This window comes from Acanthaster planci, linkage group LG04, assembly GCF_054643075.1.
Source record: "Acanthaster planci isolate LZ-2023a linkage group LG04, COTS_SCS, whole genome shotgun sequence".
Taxonomy (NCBI): domain Eukaryota; kingdom Metazoa; phylum Echinodermata; class Asteroidea; order Valvatida; family Acanthasteridae; genus Acanthaster; species Acanthaster planci.
The window spans coordinates 3,743,155-3,757,451 of record NC_141780.1 but is presented as its reverse complement, the minus strand read 5'-3'; the positions used below and the strand labels follow the sequence as shown (position 1 = coordinate 3,757,451).

At 40.4% G+C, this 14,297-nt stretch overlaps 1 protein-coding gene across 1 annotated transcript; it reads left to right on the top strand.

Moving 5' to 3' along the window:
• The first annotated feature begins 1,651 nt into the window (after positions 1-1,651).
• On the top strand, positions 1,652-13,872 carry LOC110974351 (protein SpAN-like). Its single transcript, XM_022225929.2, has 10 exons — positions 1,652-1,969; positions 7,415-7,670; positions 8,510-8,645; positions 8,919-8,994; positions 9,450-9,641; positions 10,453-10,582; positions 10,748-10,873; positions 11,460-11,557; positions 12,045-12,166; positions 12,586-13,872. Exons 1-10 carry the CDS (start codon positions 1,868-1,870, stop codon positions 12,719-12,721), a joined length of 1,374 nt encoding a protein of 457 aa, XP_022081621.2. The 5' UTR covers positions 1,652-1,867; the 3' UTR covers positions 12,722-13,872.
• The last annotated feature ends 425 nt before the right edge of the window (positions 13,873-14,297 follow it).

The window sequence follows — 14,297 nt, the reverse complement described above, 5'->3', positions numbered from 1 at the left end:
TGGTGCCAAGTGGAACAAAAAACTCGAGACTGTGGTCCTCATGAATTTCTCTGAGGATGGATGCAGGATTTTTTGCTGAGGAGATGGCAAAGGAAATTTTGTTGGGGGGGGAGTTAATAATTATATGTTGTTTCAAGGATGGTAAAGCCATTTAATATCTATGTTTAGCCCTGAACCGTACGCTCTAAAACAAGAACCATACTTGCATGGAGTCTTCTTCTTTGAGGTGTATAGCCCCACAAAAGGCAATGGGGTACGGACGGGGAACGTCAAACCATGGGGGTTGGGTGGGTGCTTATATCCACTTTTTTGGGGGGGGATTGACCCCCCCACACACATACCTGTTTTACATACAAAGTGTGGACATTCCTTTGTTCTGTGGTTAAGGAAACTTGTTCATTTATGTGTGCAGTACAGCATGCAGCTATATGTGTGCTAATGATCCACATGGCACTGACGCATAATCCACCAGCAAGGTTCCAACAACTGAGACACTCATATCGCAACATGCACTTAAGTGCAGTCGCAATAGCTATCTCTGCATCTGACTCATCGAAGAACGCCCCCTAGTATAATATGGCATCCCCCATTCAAATTTCCATGTGAGCCATTGCTTTAATTAACGTCGTCACTGGCGGCGGAAGCAGGGAGAAGGGGTCACAGCCCCTCACTTGTCGACTAAACTTGAAGGGCCTGGTAACAACTGCCCTTCCCCCTTCGAAAACCATTCCGCCGCCGGGGCACGTCATCCCCCATTCTATATCCCTTAGTCCCCACCGCAAAATATTTCATCCCGACCGGCCATTTTAGGTCATTAAAGGTATAACTTTCATGGGCCCAATAATCAAATAAAATGTTATATAGGATTTTTAATTTTAGGAATGGAGGAGTTTTACAAGAAAATATAGGTTTAGACTACCGTGAGTGTACCCGTTAAGGAGGGGGTGGTTTCTACGTAATACTCTCTACATGCATACATGAGTCACGTTCCAACAAATAGGTTTGCTGCGCAAACTTGATTTTCTCCGATTTTTAAACACCTCGTGATCTTCACCACTCCGGGGGATAACCTATAGTACCCACTGAAGAACAGTGTCACTGTCATTGTCAACGTTACATCAGTCATCGAAACTCGTTGCAGTTCTGATCCAGCCTTCCTGTGAGTGTAGTAGCAGCCTAGCTTACGGTGGTTTTACATTGAATGGTTGCCCAGTTTTAACTTCAATTAAAGGTTAGGCTGGATCCCCGTACCATTACCATTGCGAACGCGTTTTCAGTACGCCAAGAACCAATGAAAAGCCCACACCACTGGTGCTGCCGTGGAACTACAGAATACACAGTAAAAACGCTGGACAATTTTTCGCCCAATGTTGGGTACCAGGTGAATCGCCTAATTGTTGGGCAAATACCCAACCGCGTTAATTCTCTCCTGATATATGCGCAAATTTGTCTCATTTTACCAAACAGAGGTTAAAAAAATGTTATTTGTACTACTTTTTTACACAGTGTTTTTTTTTTTAGCCCAACAGTTAAGTGATTCACCTGGTACTCAATGTTGGGCAAAAATTGCCCAGCCTTTTTACAGTGCATGTGGGAAATTCTTTGCGAACGGTGCTGAGCTTACTCGGTTAGCGGGGGATGTTTGTCTGCGGGATGTTGATTGTATGATATGAAATTCAGGTTGCAATTTGAGCACTGATTGGCTAAAACCATGACTAATGACCCACACGTGACTTGGGGAAACGACTGCGGCCGCTGAGCAGTGGCTTTCATAAGCGGTTGTATATGATGTTTGCGGGCTGTTCCACACGACAGTGAGTACCGACACGAAACTTATACCTGGTTGTCACATCTGTTGCTCTTCGCCATGAAGCCGATACTCCTGGTAATGCTAGCAGGTTTTGTTGTGGTGGTCGCAAATGATAGGATGAGACGTAATGAATTCGCTGCTACGTCAAGTGTTCAAGGGGTGAGTATATCGAAATCACAAATGGACGAATTCCAACAACAGGCACAAAATTTATTGATTTTAGTGTTTCCGACAGCAAACTTTCAAAGCTTTCTGCCAGTAGCACCCCTTAGGTTTTCCTTTTCAAACTATTTAGAAGACCATACGACAAAACATATCCCTACATTTTAAACTATACGGGCCCTCGATATAGCCGTAAATACCAGTCCCCTGAGGTGCAACCGGGGAACCTTAAAACTCTGCGATGCGTTTCAATGTTTTTTTACCTTAGACTCCTGGGACTGCTCGGCAGCCTCGGCATCATTTCTTGCGGCTTCAGAGCCCATATTCCTTTCAAAGGGCATTTAAATACTTCAGTGGGTTGTCCTCTGGCTTCTACAGCCAGTAAAACCCGCACAAAGTAGATCACGGTACCGTCAGGGGCCTTGTTTCTCAGGCTATCTGGATTTGCGGGGGGGGTCTATTTGGGTGAGGCTAATTTCGATCCAAGTCCCCTCCTAAACCACAAGTCCTGGATGCACCTTGGATTTCTCTGCTCACGATCTATGAACGACGCCCAACAGATATGAATTAGGCCCTTATGCAGCCGAGTTATGGGAATGGAGTTATGGTTCGTGAACTATACGGTAAATAATTGACTTTCCTAAGATTCAAAAACACGGGTGCAATGCAACGAATTCTCCAGTAGACAAGGAGAAACAGGCCAGAAAAATAGACGAGCGTCCAACGTAAGGCTTTATTTCTTATTTCCATTTGAAGAGTAAAAAGGTTAAAGTTTTAGTATAAGGCACCTTTCTGTCTTCTCTGAACTCGAGCAGGCAGTGACAAGCATTCACGATGCCTGTTGTTGTAGTCTATTATGTTTATGCCAAGCAAAATTGTGACTACAATGTTACATGTAACCTGCGGCAGGTGCTGTGTAGTGATTTAAGAACTATCAGAAACCACATTTCGTGTCATGAAAGATTAAGAAAAACCCCGTCTCCGTAACGTTTTGGGGGTTGCACCTCCCACCCTGTTACTACGCAGGGAAGAGGTTGACTACTGAGGAGGAAAAAATTATTTAAATCTTTAACATAATTTCTGAACACTAATCCCTAAAAAACCTCAAGTTTGACAATAATTCCTGAGTTGTTAATTTAGTAAGGTAGGCATTCATTTACTTCGTTTACTTTATAACTAAGTCTCAAAATGCAGATATATTTCAGATCAATAAATATCTAATCTCAGTAAGTGACTAAAAAAAATTCCTGAACAACTTCTGTCTCAAATAATTTAGTTACCAAGAAAATGAGTTATTTAGTTTTGTAGGTTTTTGGATTACTATAGGCCTGTAAGAAAACTCCAAAATACGTACGATTTCAAAAAATCTCAGACAAGCACTTTAACCTATTCGCCTAAATATCTAATCTGCTCAGTGACTACAATTCTAAATATCAAAATATACATAAGTTTTTAAACGATTCAAGTTTCAAATACTTTATTACCTGGGAATTTTTGAAGAATTTGTGTGCACCCCATCGTATTTGCTACATTGACGGTCACTTGAAGTTGAAAGCTACATGTGTGCCAGCCGCATTCGTTGAGCATCACAATGCAAAGAGAATGTATTTGTTACTAACGTAACATTTGAAAAAATATGCGCGTGGGTTGAACGGTGTATCTCATAAAATTGGTGTCAAAATGACGATAAAGAGGTAATTCTAAACTCCTTAAATGTTTGATCTCTTGTAAATAATGCGCTGCTATGATATCAGAAAGTGTAACATTGAGTAGGGGCAGACCTAACTATTAAAACCGCCCATAGCTATTTTCGGGTGAACTTACCACGACTTCATTCGTTGCTAAAATGTATGATTAAAACGAGGTGTTGTGAGGAATCTGAATTGCCATTGTTCGTCTTATAAATGACCTGCTGGCGTAGTTATTTATGTAGACAGAAAATTGAATACCAAGAGACGTTTTCCTTGTTGAGTTGTTTAATTGTTTGAAAGAGACCAATAATTTGCAGTTGGCGATTTAAGGTACCAAAATTGTTTACAAGCCTCTCAACGCTCATAGCGGATAATGGGCGAAGGCAATCTGTGTGGAGAGCAGTGCCGAAAACCAATCCTTAAATTAATTGTGGATGTGTAACATATTCCCGAGTTTCCGCTTCTGTTGAAGCCGCGGCTTTGTATTGTACACTGGGAGAGTTGGGGAAGATCGCCTGCGGCATTTTGCTAAAAGGGTGAGAAAAGTGTGATTGTATGGGGGCGTAGGTATCATGTATTACTCACTGTGAGGATTAACAAACCTGAAAAGAAAATTTGGCTAGGGTTAGGGTTTAGGGCTGGGGTTGGCTAGGGTTAGGGTTGGGGATGGCTAAAGTACTGTACCAATTGAAGAGATGTTTTTCTGTTTTTATTTTCCAATCTCAAATTTATAAACATTGACAATTTTTTGTATTCTCCAGAAGAAGCCGTGTCATTTTCGTAAGTTCACTCCACCATACAAGCCTAAACAGTACACAGAAAAGGTGGGATTAACGTTTCAACGATAATTATTGCAGTCGCCCACAATTGTCATCACACAGTCTTATCACGCGTAGGCCTATACTGCTCATTCCCGGGCAACGCCTTGTCATCTCGTGTTCGTTACTGGCCTTGGCGGACCGTGGGGACGATGCAAAGGAACAGCCGCAAATGCGTTTTATTGATTGGGAGTGGCTTTTTGTATGCGTAGTTCTATGACATGTTTGTCAGCTATTTTATGTAAAACGTCACCTTTTGTATTTTCAAATTCGTCCCGTCGAATCGATTGAGTGCACATGCACTTATTTCTCGTCAGTGTCAAACAATTTCAGATGTTGTAAAATCAAATGCAAAACATGAGCAGACATCTTGACTATTCGATTTTTTTTCGTCTACGCCAAACTGCGTTATTCGAAAAAATTCGTTTGCAACACAATTCAAAGATATGTTTTATTATTCTATTTCAGTTTGCAAAAATTTATGTAAGACAAATTTAATATCTGAGTGTTGTCATTGTAGTCAATACCGAAGACAAATTTTATTCCTTAATATTTTCCATATTAATATTTTGTTTAGTTGCAGCCAGGTGCTTTGACATGAAAGGCCGTTTTTCCAATAGCACACAAATATCGTTCTGGACGACTTTGAATATTAGAAATTGTGAATAGGAAAAACATCTTAAAATGCATGGAAAGCCTATAGTAATAATAGTAACAATAATTTCATTAGACAGAGGCCTAAATGTCAGAGATATAATTATACATACAAGTAAAATAAATAACATTAAAATAAAAAATTCAAAATATTATAAAGTTTAACAATAAGGAAAGACACAACCCAAGGGAAAACTCGTCTACAATGAAGGGCTGCCAAGGAATTTTTAAAAAAGCCTTTCCCAAAATGGAATGTGTCTCGCAAACTCTCGAGTTATAATGAAGGGATAGGGTGGGGGTATTGAAGAGAAAGGTGCGGAGACTGGGAAGAAACAGCATCTGTGCTCATGTTGTCTTTGTAATCTACAGATCGACAATCTATGGCCGCCAGTAAATCAGATGTATTGTGACCAAACTTATCCGGCCTCTTTCAGCAAACACACTGTAGAGATCGGTCGGACGAATGCAAGTTCGACGTCCTCTGCCGGAAGGTTTCTATTTCTGTTATTATTATATTCATTGCATTGACATGTTCATATTTCATTTACTTGTTCTTTGTAGTATTATTGTGTTAAATACAATTTTATTGTTAGTAGTTCCGTTTGCTGTTCGATTACTTGTCTTATTTCAGTGGCATTAGATTAATTGTTTTTGTTAATGTTGTCTGTAATTAATTTTTTTTACATTGTTTCACATATAATGAAACTCCAACTATACATTGGCTTCGTCTTTATAATGTTTATGTGATATGTTGTGTTGTGTTGTGTAGGCATCTCCTTATAAGCCCCCAGCTTAGGAGATACCACCATAATTGCCTCTTGATTGATTGATTTATTTTTTATTTACCTTTCTACGTGTGTATTCCTAATAATATTCTTCATTAATCGTTTTTAAATTTGTGATATCAAACTTATGGCAATATGGAAATAAATGTTGATTGATTGATTGATTACCAGTAATACGCTCTCACGAGTTACTATTTCGTTTGCACAAGTTACTATAATTTTCCACACAAATCATTAATTCGTTTGCACGAATTAGCTCATTTCCACGAATAACTAATTTTTACTAAAGAATTACTAACTTTTGCGAACTCTCAGCGCGAATACATATCTGACGTCACAACGTATTTGTGTTTGCTTTCGCAGTAAGTATGAGCTGGCCTTCAGGAATTCGTACGGACCAAATTGCAAAGCCATAAAAAAGTTCCATCCTGCGTCTTCCCGGGCTTCATGCTGAACCAAATAATCTGGTTCGTTTATGAAGATTTGAAGATTAAATTCATTCAACGAAACTGGCAAAATGTTTAACATTGACCCCACTGTTTTGTATGTCATTGTATACTACGACGGACTATCTCAGTGCGGCGGATTCTCCCCACGTTCTTTGGATTACAAGAGACCAGGGAAAAATTCTAGCTCTGGGATGTTGCACTCACAAACTGCTATCAATCTGCTCAGCAAAATTGGGCTATGTTGCTTCAATGCGCTATAAGTCATTCTACCTCTGTTGTTAAAGATCTTACAACTTACATATTTTAATGTACTTTTAACACGTTTAAAATGGAGTACATCTATCAACTTAGTTTTTTTAATGTAATCGTTTACCATTAATTTTACCATAAATAAATTTCTTTTAAGAGAATGTGCTAATTTCGCGTTAGATGTTTGTGATATTTATATTTTATTCAAAAATTATTTAAATCTCTGTTCATTATATCGGTTAGCATTTCAAGCATTTGGTAACTTAATTTTATTTGCTACCCATTAAATTCCTGAGGTATAAAGACACTGTGGTGAAATGTCTTGGTCATAAAGAGTGCCATGGTCCCTTTATGGTTTCAGAATCAATGTTTTTTCATTAATAAACTGTGAATTATAATTCACATGGTTTTCTATGACAGAAGGGGAAATCTTTACAGATTTCAACTTAACGTCTAACCTGATACACATTTACAGTATACTGTAAACTTTGCTTTGCATTTAATACAATTTATGTTACGATAATATCCAAATTTTGACATTTTTATCGAAAAGTACACCACTAGAAATACATCAAACAGCCTTAATAAATATTAACCCAGTTGATGAAAACTCAGCAAAACAACAATTTTTTATTAACCTCACTTTTAATTCTTTTTTATTCATTTCTCTTGTTTCTGAAATCTAAGTATTGCTAACGTCAACGTAAAAGAAATTAAAATATTATCAGTATCTTTCAATCCTCTATTTAAATAAAATATTTATTCGTAGAAGACTTCATTTTTTTGACCGTTATAGGTGCTCGAGGGTACATACAGCGAAAGTGTGGTGGAATCCCAGGCCAGAGAAGACACACGGGCTGCTCGGATGGAAGCTGCACCCTCTCCCAACTCCGTCGAGGGTGACATGATTATGACCCTTGAGCAAGAGGAGGAGTACTTGGTTAAGCAAGAGGCCACGGCAGAGAACAAGACGCGTATACGACGCAGTGGAGCCACCGCCTTTAAAGGTTGGCCCAACGGTACTCTGGTGTACAAGTACGCGGCTGATGTCAGTAAGTTGGAAACATCTCTCCCAAGGGGAGACTTTTGAAAGGAAATGAAACAAGATGCAATGATACGAAATGAATGAAACCTGCAATGGGTGACCTCTGACATACTTGATGGCCGCGCACATACCAGTTCAACGTGATTGACCTATTCGTAATTGTTGAGTCACTTTGAGCCTGCGCACATTAGCTCAAAATCGGCGCATACAGTGGCGGACCATTAATGTTCAGGGTGCACCACAACAAATAAATTCCCATGACAGCAATGATAAATCCCCATACTTCATAAGTATTTAAAAAATACTCACAACTCTCACAGGTGTCCAGGCTGCACACACACACAAAAATGATGATCGACATGTCCCCTTTCATTTTCCTTTCAGTTTTCGGGGAATTGACCAATGCATGTTTGAGAAATTTTCAACAGAAGCAAAATTAAGAAAATATCCCTGCCCAGAAAAGTAGCCATTTTGAACCCCCCCAATTGGTGCCACTTTCGGACCCAATTGCACCCAAATTGCTCAGAATTGGAAGCCCAAAGTCCAGGCCAGAGTTTCAGTGCCATATGTCTCCAATTCCTCAATTTCACAGCTCTCTGGACTCTCTAATATAGAATATTTTGAGTCTATATCTTTTATTAATGAACTCGGCGGACATCTTTTGGACCTTTTTGCGTGCCGGGTGCACCCTTCAGTGAACCGGTCTGTTCGCCGCTACGAAACGTCCCAAAATGCTCCCATAATTTTCGTTTCGTGTTCTGTTCCGCTCCTGCCTTACTCCAACTTAGTTATATATTTTTTTACAACTATTGCGAGATGTATGTATATCTTTATTACTCTCACCAGGTTCACACACAAAGCTCTTATTCGAGAAAGCTATCAAGAAATACAAGGAGAAGACAGGCATACAATTTGTGGAAGCACATGATGGATCATACGTGGGTACGATCCAGCCATTAACGGTCCGACAAAGAGGAGCTGGGTAAAAAATGATCATCGACAAGAAACCAGTTTTCAGTATTAACATTTGAATGAAACCAAATGCATGTATGTCTAAAAGTGATCCCCCTTCATGTTTGTACTCATAACGACGATGAGCTGTGTTGAAGCACTTAGCTGCTACATCCAGGGCGGTTGTTAATCGCTTTCCAATTACTTTAATTATATCGACAAGGCATCTCAGAAAAACGTTGTTTTCGGGACGCTAGTAGAATCAGATTGAACTGTCTTTTGTGTACTTTGCGCCTTTCCGTAGATGCTACGCAACACTTGGCTGCGTCGGTGTGAACTGTGGTGGTTTCATCAACCTTCAAAAATATGCATGCGAAGTGGTATGAAGGCATCGTTTACGTTTTCCTTTTTATATACAGGTAGTTCCATCCCTGTATGATTTTGTAAGCTTGTTTGGCGTGTGATGATATAAAAATGTCACCAAGGCCTGTTCCGACGAAATTATCGGTGCCACAACAGTGGACGATGGGAAAGCCTTTGAACGAAGGATCTCCCCGGTATAAAAAAAAATCCACCCCTTTATATTTTTTGTCTTCATTTTTAAAAGCTACAGTCTCTTAAAGCGTGTGGAAAGATCAAGCCCAAGTTGGAGTGTATTGGATTTCTTCGATGAAGAAATTTTAACAGCTGGTGTATAAAACAGCGTACTTACGAAAATTCTAAAATGCCTTTTTAACCTAATACAGTTTGTCTAAAAAAGGGAATTAGGAGTAAATCTGACATTTTGTAATAAAGACAAAATTGGGCGTCATGACATTTTATATCCCAAATGTAGATCGGGGTTATGCTTCATGAGATCGGACATGCCCTCGGCCGATTCCATGAGCACACGAGAAGTGACCGAGATAACCACATCTTTGTGATACGGAGCAACATTCGTCCTGGCTTTGAAAAAAATTTTGAGAAGCGACAATGGCCCATCGTAGCGCCTTACGACAGCCATTCCGTCATGCATTACGCTGCATTGGTAAGTGAAATTACCATTTTCCCATGTCGCGGTGGTCGGGGTTTGAATTAAGCTTGGCATTCCGACTCGAGACCTTGGGCAAATCACTTTATGAGCCCCAAACTGCACCTAGAGAGGGCACAATTTTCCTAGCAATGACTGCTCCTTTGGTCGGAACTGCACTTCACGACTATTATGAAATGCCCTCGTTACGGGCACGTCGCTACCAGCAAAATGAACACTACCAACCAACATAGCTCATTTCAACCGATGAGGGGGTGCTTCTGCTCAAGGTGGATATGGTACCTTGCCTCTCTCGAGTCAGGAGCTATGAGTGGGTACCTCAGTGGACAGGGAGGGTAATTGTGGGATATATCCTTGCATCTGAAATAGCCGCATTAATTTTTATGTTCCCAACAACTTTATGGGATATAAAGGCTCTTTTATACACACGTGCGGTACCGTAAGGCAGTAAGAGAAAGTGGTAATTTTGCGCGATATTTCATGCTCACACAAGTAGCAGCCAGACCATGACGTCATACCCAATGAGAGCCCCGATTGGTCAGAGCGCGCAGTCTCGGTATTTTGGAGAAGTGAACACAGCGGTTTGTCAGGCGACCGCTCAATTTGTCCGCCCTGAATGTAGCAACCTAATAAAAAAACCCGTGTGTTCTGTATCTCCATGACTTCTTCTATGCATCGCTAATTTTGGACATTTTGGCCGAATTCCGTCACCGTAAATTGGTTTGAATGCTGAAGTTTTAGAGCATTGGCAGCAGTACAAGTGGATTGGTACACATTACCAGCATCCTTCGATTTGCCATTTATGTAGGCCTATTCTCGTGACGGCGTTTCGGAGACCATATTCCCTTACAACGCAAGAGACAGGCTCAAAATGGGTAGGCAGTCTGAACTGACCCGTCTTGACGCGTATTCCATCAACGCCGCCTACAATCTCTTTGGTATGTACCTATAGTGAGTGTCCTATAATGCTTCCATATTGTGTAAAGCTGGGAATTAAACTTGTTCAAAAATTTGTTAGCCGCTTCCCCAGTATACGTTCTTCGTGGAATGTTACAGGTCTCTTTGACGGCAGCAATCTGAGTGCCAGTTTTTGTTTTCGACAGAATGCTCCTCACCAGAGAACGTGTGGAAACGATGTCGCCGAGGTGGAGTACCAAACAAGCACTGCACCTGCGACTGCTTACCAACCTTCTCGGGTCCATACTGCGAGACCTTCGAAAAGCCAACAGGTACACGTTGCTTGAGGTGTACGTAACGGTAGTGCATGGAGACTTTCAATGGCCTTCACTCGCTTGAAATCCGTGTTCAGAGCCGATAGAGAGTGATCATAAAAGACAGGGTGTGAGAGACAAAAGTGTGTCCTCCTACCCTCCCCGGCCACAAAAAGTGCAAGCAAATGTATGCCTATTTCAAACATAAAATGTCAGTTAGTGGTATTATTAAAGAGTTACTGCTAATTACAAAGATTCAAAGACTCTTCTAGTTTGATAAGCCCCCTAATAGGGTACCGTTTTTATTTCATCATATTCACGTCTGACAATCTACCGGTACTGCCCCGGTATTAGTAAATTGCCTATTAAGAATTTTGCCACCCAGGGGACTGTTTCGTACCCATTGATAATAATATGATGTGAGAATGTGCCTTTGGTCTCTTTAACCGAACAAACATCGCGTCAATGATGTTGACAAAAATAAAATTCTACAACCAGTGTTCAGAGCACTGATTGTATAATTATATCTTTTGTCAGCATTCCTATAACTGTGCTACGCAGCCCTGTCATATTGCAGTGATGTGTTTGTTTCTTGTGTGCCCAGACTGCAGCCAGATTCACACGAGGCGGTCGGGTACCATCACTTCTCCCGGGTTCCCACGGCGATATCCAAATAATGCTCATTGCACCTATGTTATTGAGGTACAAGAAGACTATTGCGTATTACTTCGTGGCACTGTCAGGAAAAATTCTTAAGACATTTTTATTGCACAACGAGCTGAGGAGCTAGTGGATGACAAAAAAGTGTAGCTTTTGCCCAAAATGCATTATTTGTTTATTGCCCAGCCCCACGATGCGTTTCGAATGTCAGAAAGGTTTGTTTTCGTGAAAAATGTGCTGAGATGGAGACCTGTGGTTCATGGGTTGCGTATTTTGACATTTTGATTTCCCTCGAAAGATACACCACCATTATGTGCATTATGTACGCCCTCTTGCAGAAGTAGCTAGTAGGCTAAGCGCACATACAAAATTAATACAAAATAAGAATAAAAAATACAGTTGGACCCGGTTAACTCCTCGTCAACCATTACTAGTACGATACGTTCTACCACACAGTGTGCAAAAGGGTACTTCATTAAGCATTTTAATGAGAGACTACAGTAATTACAAATTTCGTTTGTTTTTCAAGTGCTCCGAAAAATCACTCGTTGAGCTGAGATTTAAGAACTTCCGGCTGGAAGCCGGTAACTGTTGGTACGACACTCTGTCCATATTTATGGGAGTGCTGGAATCAGAAACTTATCCAGACGTGTAAGTTTAATACCAGTTATTTCTGCAGACTTCAAGGTTCTAGACTTACGTGGTCTTAATGTCTCCTGGCACATTCAAACATTCAAACTTTAAAATATAGACGAATGTGGAATAGATGTCTTTCGGTGTTTGCAAGTTGATGTTTGATGCATGTTTCTTTACTAATTTAAAAGCGGAATGTTTCTTTACTACTTTATAAGCCGAATGTTGTGAAAACATTGATAAAGAAAGTTCAAACGAAACGATTACATTCACCATAGGTCTCGTGGTTGTGGTGTTGACGCCGATGGAGCGTACGATGGTGACACTGATAATGGTCGTCAGGATTATGGCATTAAAATTGTTTAACACCCCAGTACGCCCGAGATTCTCAGCTACCCGTCCTCCATGTTGACTCTAGTGCATTTTTTTACTCGCAGATATTGTGGCAACTTTCTACAGCGCCAATTGCTGGTGTCTTTTGATAACGTGGTCATTATGGACTTCAAGAGTGATTCCGGGATCAGATTCCCAGGATTCGAGGTTAAGTATCGCTGCGTCCCCACATATTATTGATACGCCGGTACCTAAGCTCTCGTACAATTCGTGCGCGCAGTAATGTAGTGCGCAAAACTTGTATACAGTGTGGCCAACTTGATTTCAAAACTGTAGCGTGGCCGGAGTTTTGCTGAACCGTTGCCACTCTGATTTTTTTGTCCCGTTTTGATTGAATTTACAAAATTACGCTCGGAGTACACTAATCAAATAATATCTATTTTGAGTACTATGTAACGCGGTATTCACTGCTTTTGCTGTTTGTTTTCACCATCTCGTATTTGTTTTTATGATCCAATTTTGCGCCAAGTAAACATCTGCCCGTCACGATTTTGACTCTATCAGCGTTCAAACTTGGCTTTTCAGTTCTCTGAGCCGTTATTCTGCATGCTGTGTACCCCTTAGCTACCTGCTACGTATCCCAAAGAGCTGCATTATTAAAGGCATAATTTGGCTACTTTTTTCTAAAGGAAGAATAGAAATTGTTGTGAGTATGAATTTCAACTTAGTGTGAATAAAGTGACCCTGCCAGGGAACTAACTTTACATTTGTGAATGTAAATTTAGATTTGGTGCGAATAGACATTCAAAATTAGTGGCAGTATGAATTGGAAATCCAATTTATTGAAAAGAAATTACATGCAGGCTGAATGTTACTTGCTTAGATTTTTTGTTTTAAACTTTCAAACTTTTGTTCAACGTAAATATGTTGTGGTGCAAGGGTCATGGACGACCGGTTGTTGTCATGTTTGTCTCAGGAGTTTTACTGGTTTACCGGTTTTCCAACTATTTTAACATCAATACATGTATGTCTTACAAATTGCCAAACATGGTACAGTTATAATACAAAATCAATCGAGACGAAGTTAACGCAATGAGGACTTCTGAGGACGATTTGGAATGCTACAGAAATGGACATTCGATGAAATCCGTTGTTGGCTTTTGAAATCGAAATTGGGAGTTGAGCTTGACAGTGTTCAACGATGAAATTAAGCACTTATTTCACACATCACATTCCATACAGAACGATACCTTAATGATAACGGTTTATTTGGCATAGGCCCTATAATTGCATGTGTAAGAATGTAGGTTTAGAATCTTGCATGATGGACTCATTGGCCGATCTGCGTGTAGTCTGTTGTCTTTCAAGAATAAAATTGCTCTTGCTCGGAATTCTGGCTTCCAGCTAATTAATTCTTCGTCCAGACAGGAACCACCGTGCTATCCGGTTCTGTGAGTGTGACCCTGTATAAGCAACTAGACCACTCTCGCCCACACGGTGTAAAGCTGCACTGAAACCATGCAGTCGGAACGAGAAGCACCAAGTTGCGCACAAGCCAATAATGCCAAAACGCACTCGATCGGCAAGTAATCAGCCTGCACAACTTAACTATTTCAACCACTCCATTGCCACACTGTGTAAAATTGGGTTTCCATATCGACTTAAAGAGACGCATGAGAGAGTACTACTGATCGGTTTGGAAACACTTGATCGCTGCTGATGCTATTCAGAGCACGGCGACAGCAATTATTCTGATCACCGGCGGTAGTCTAGTAAATGAAGCCTTTAAAAGTCAACGGTTACAATCAAGTTCTGA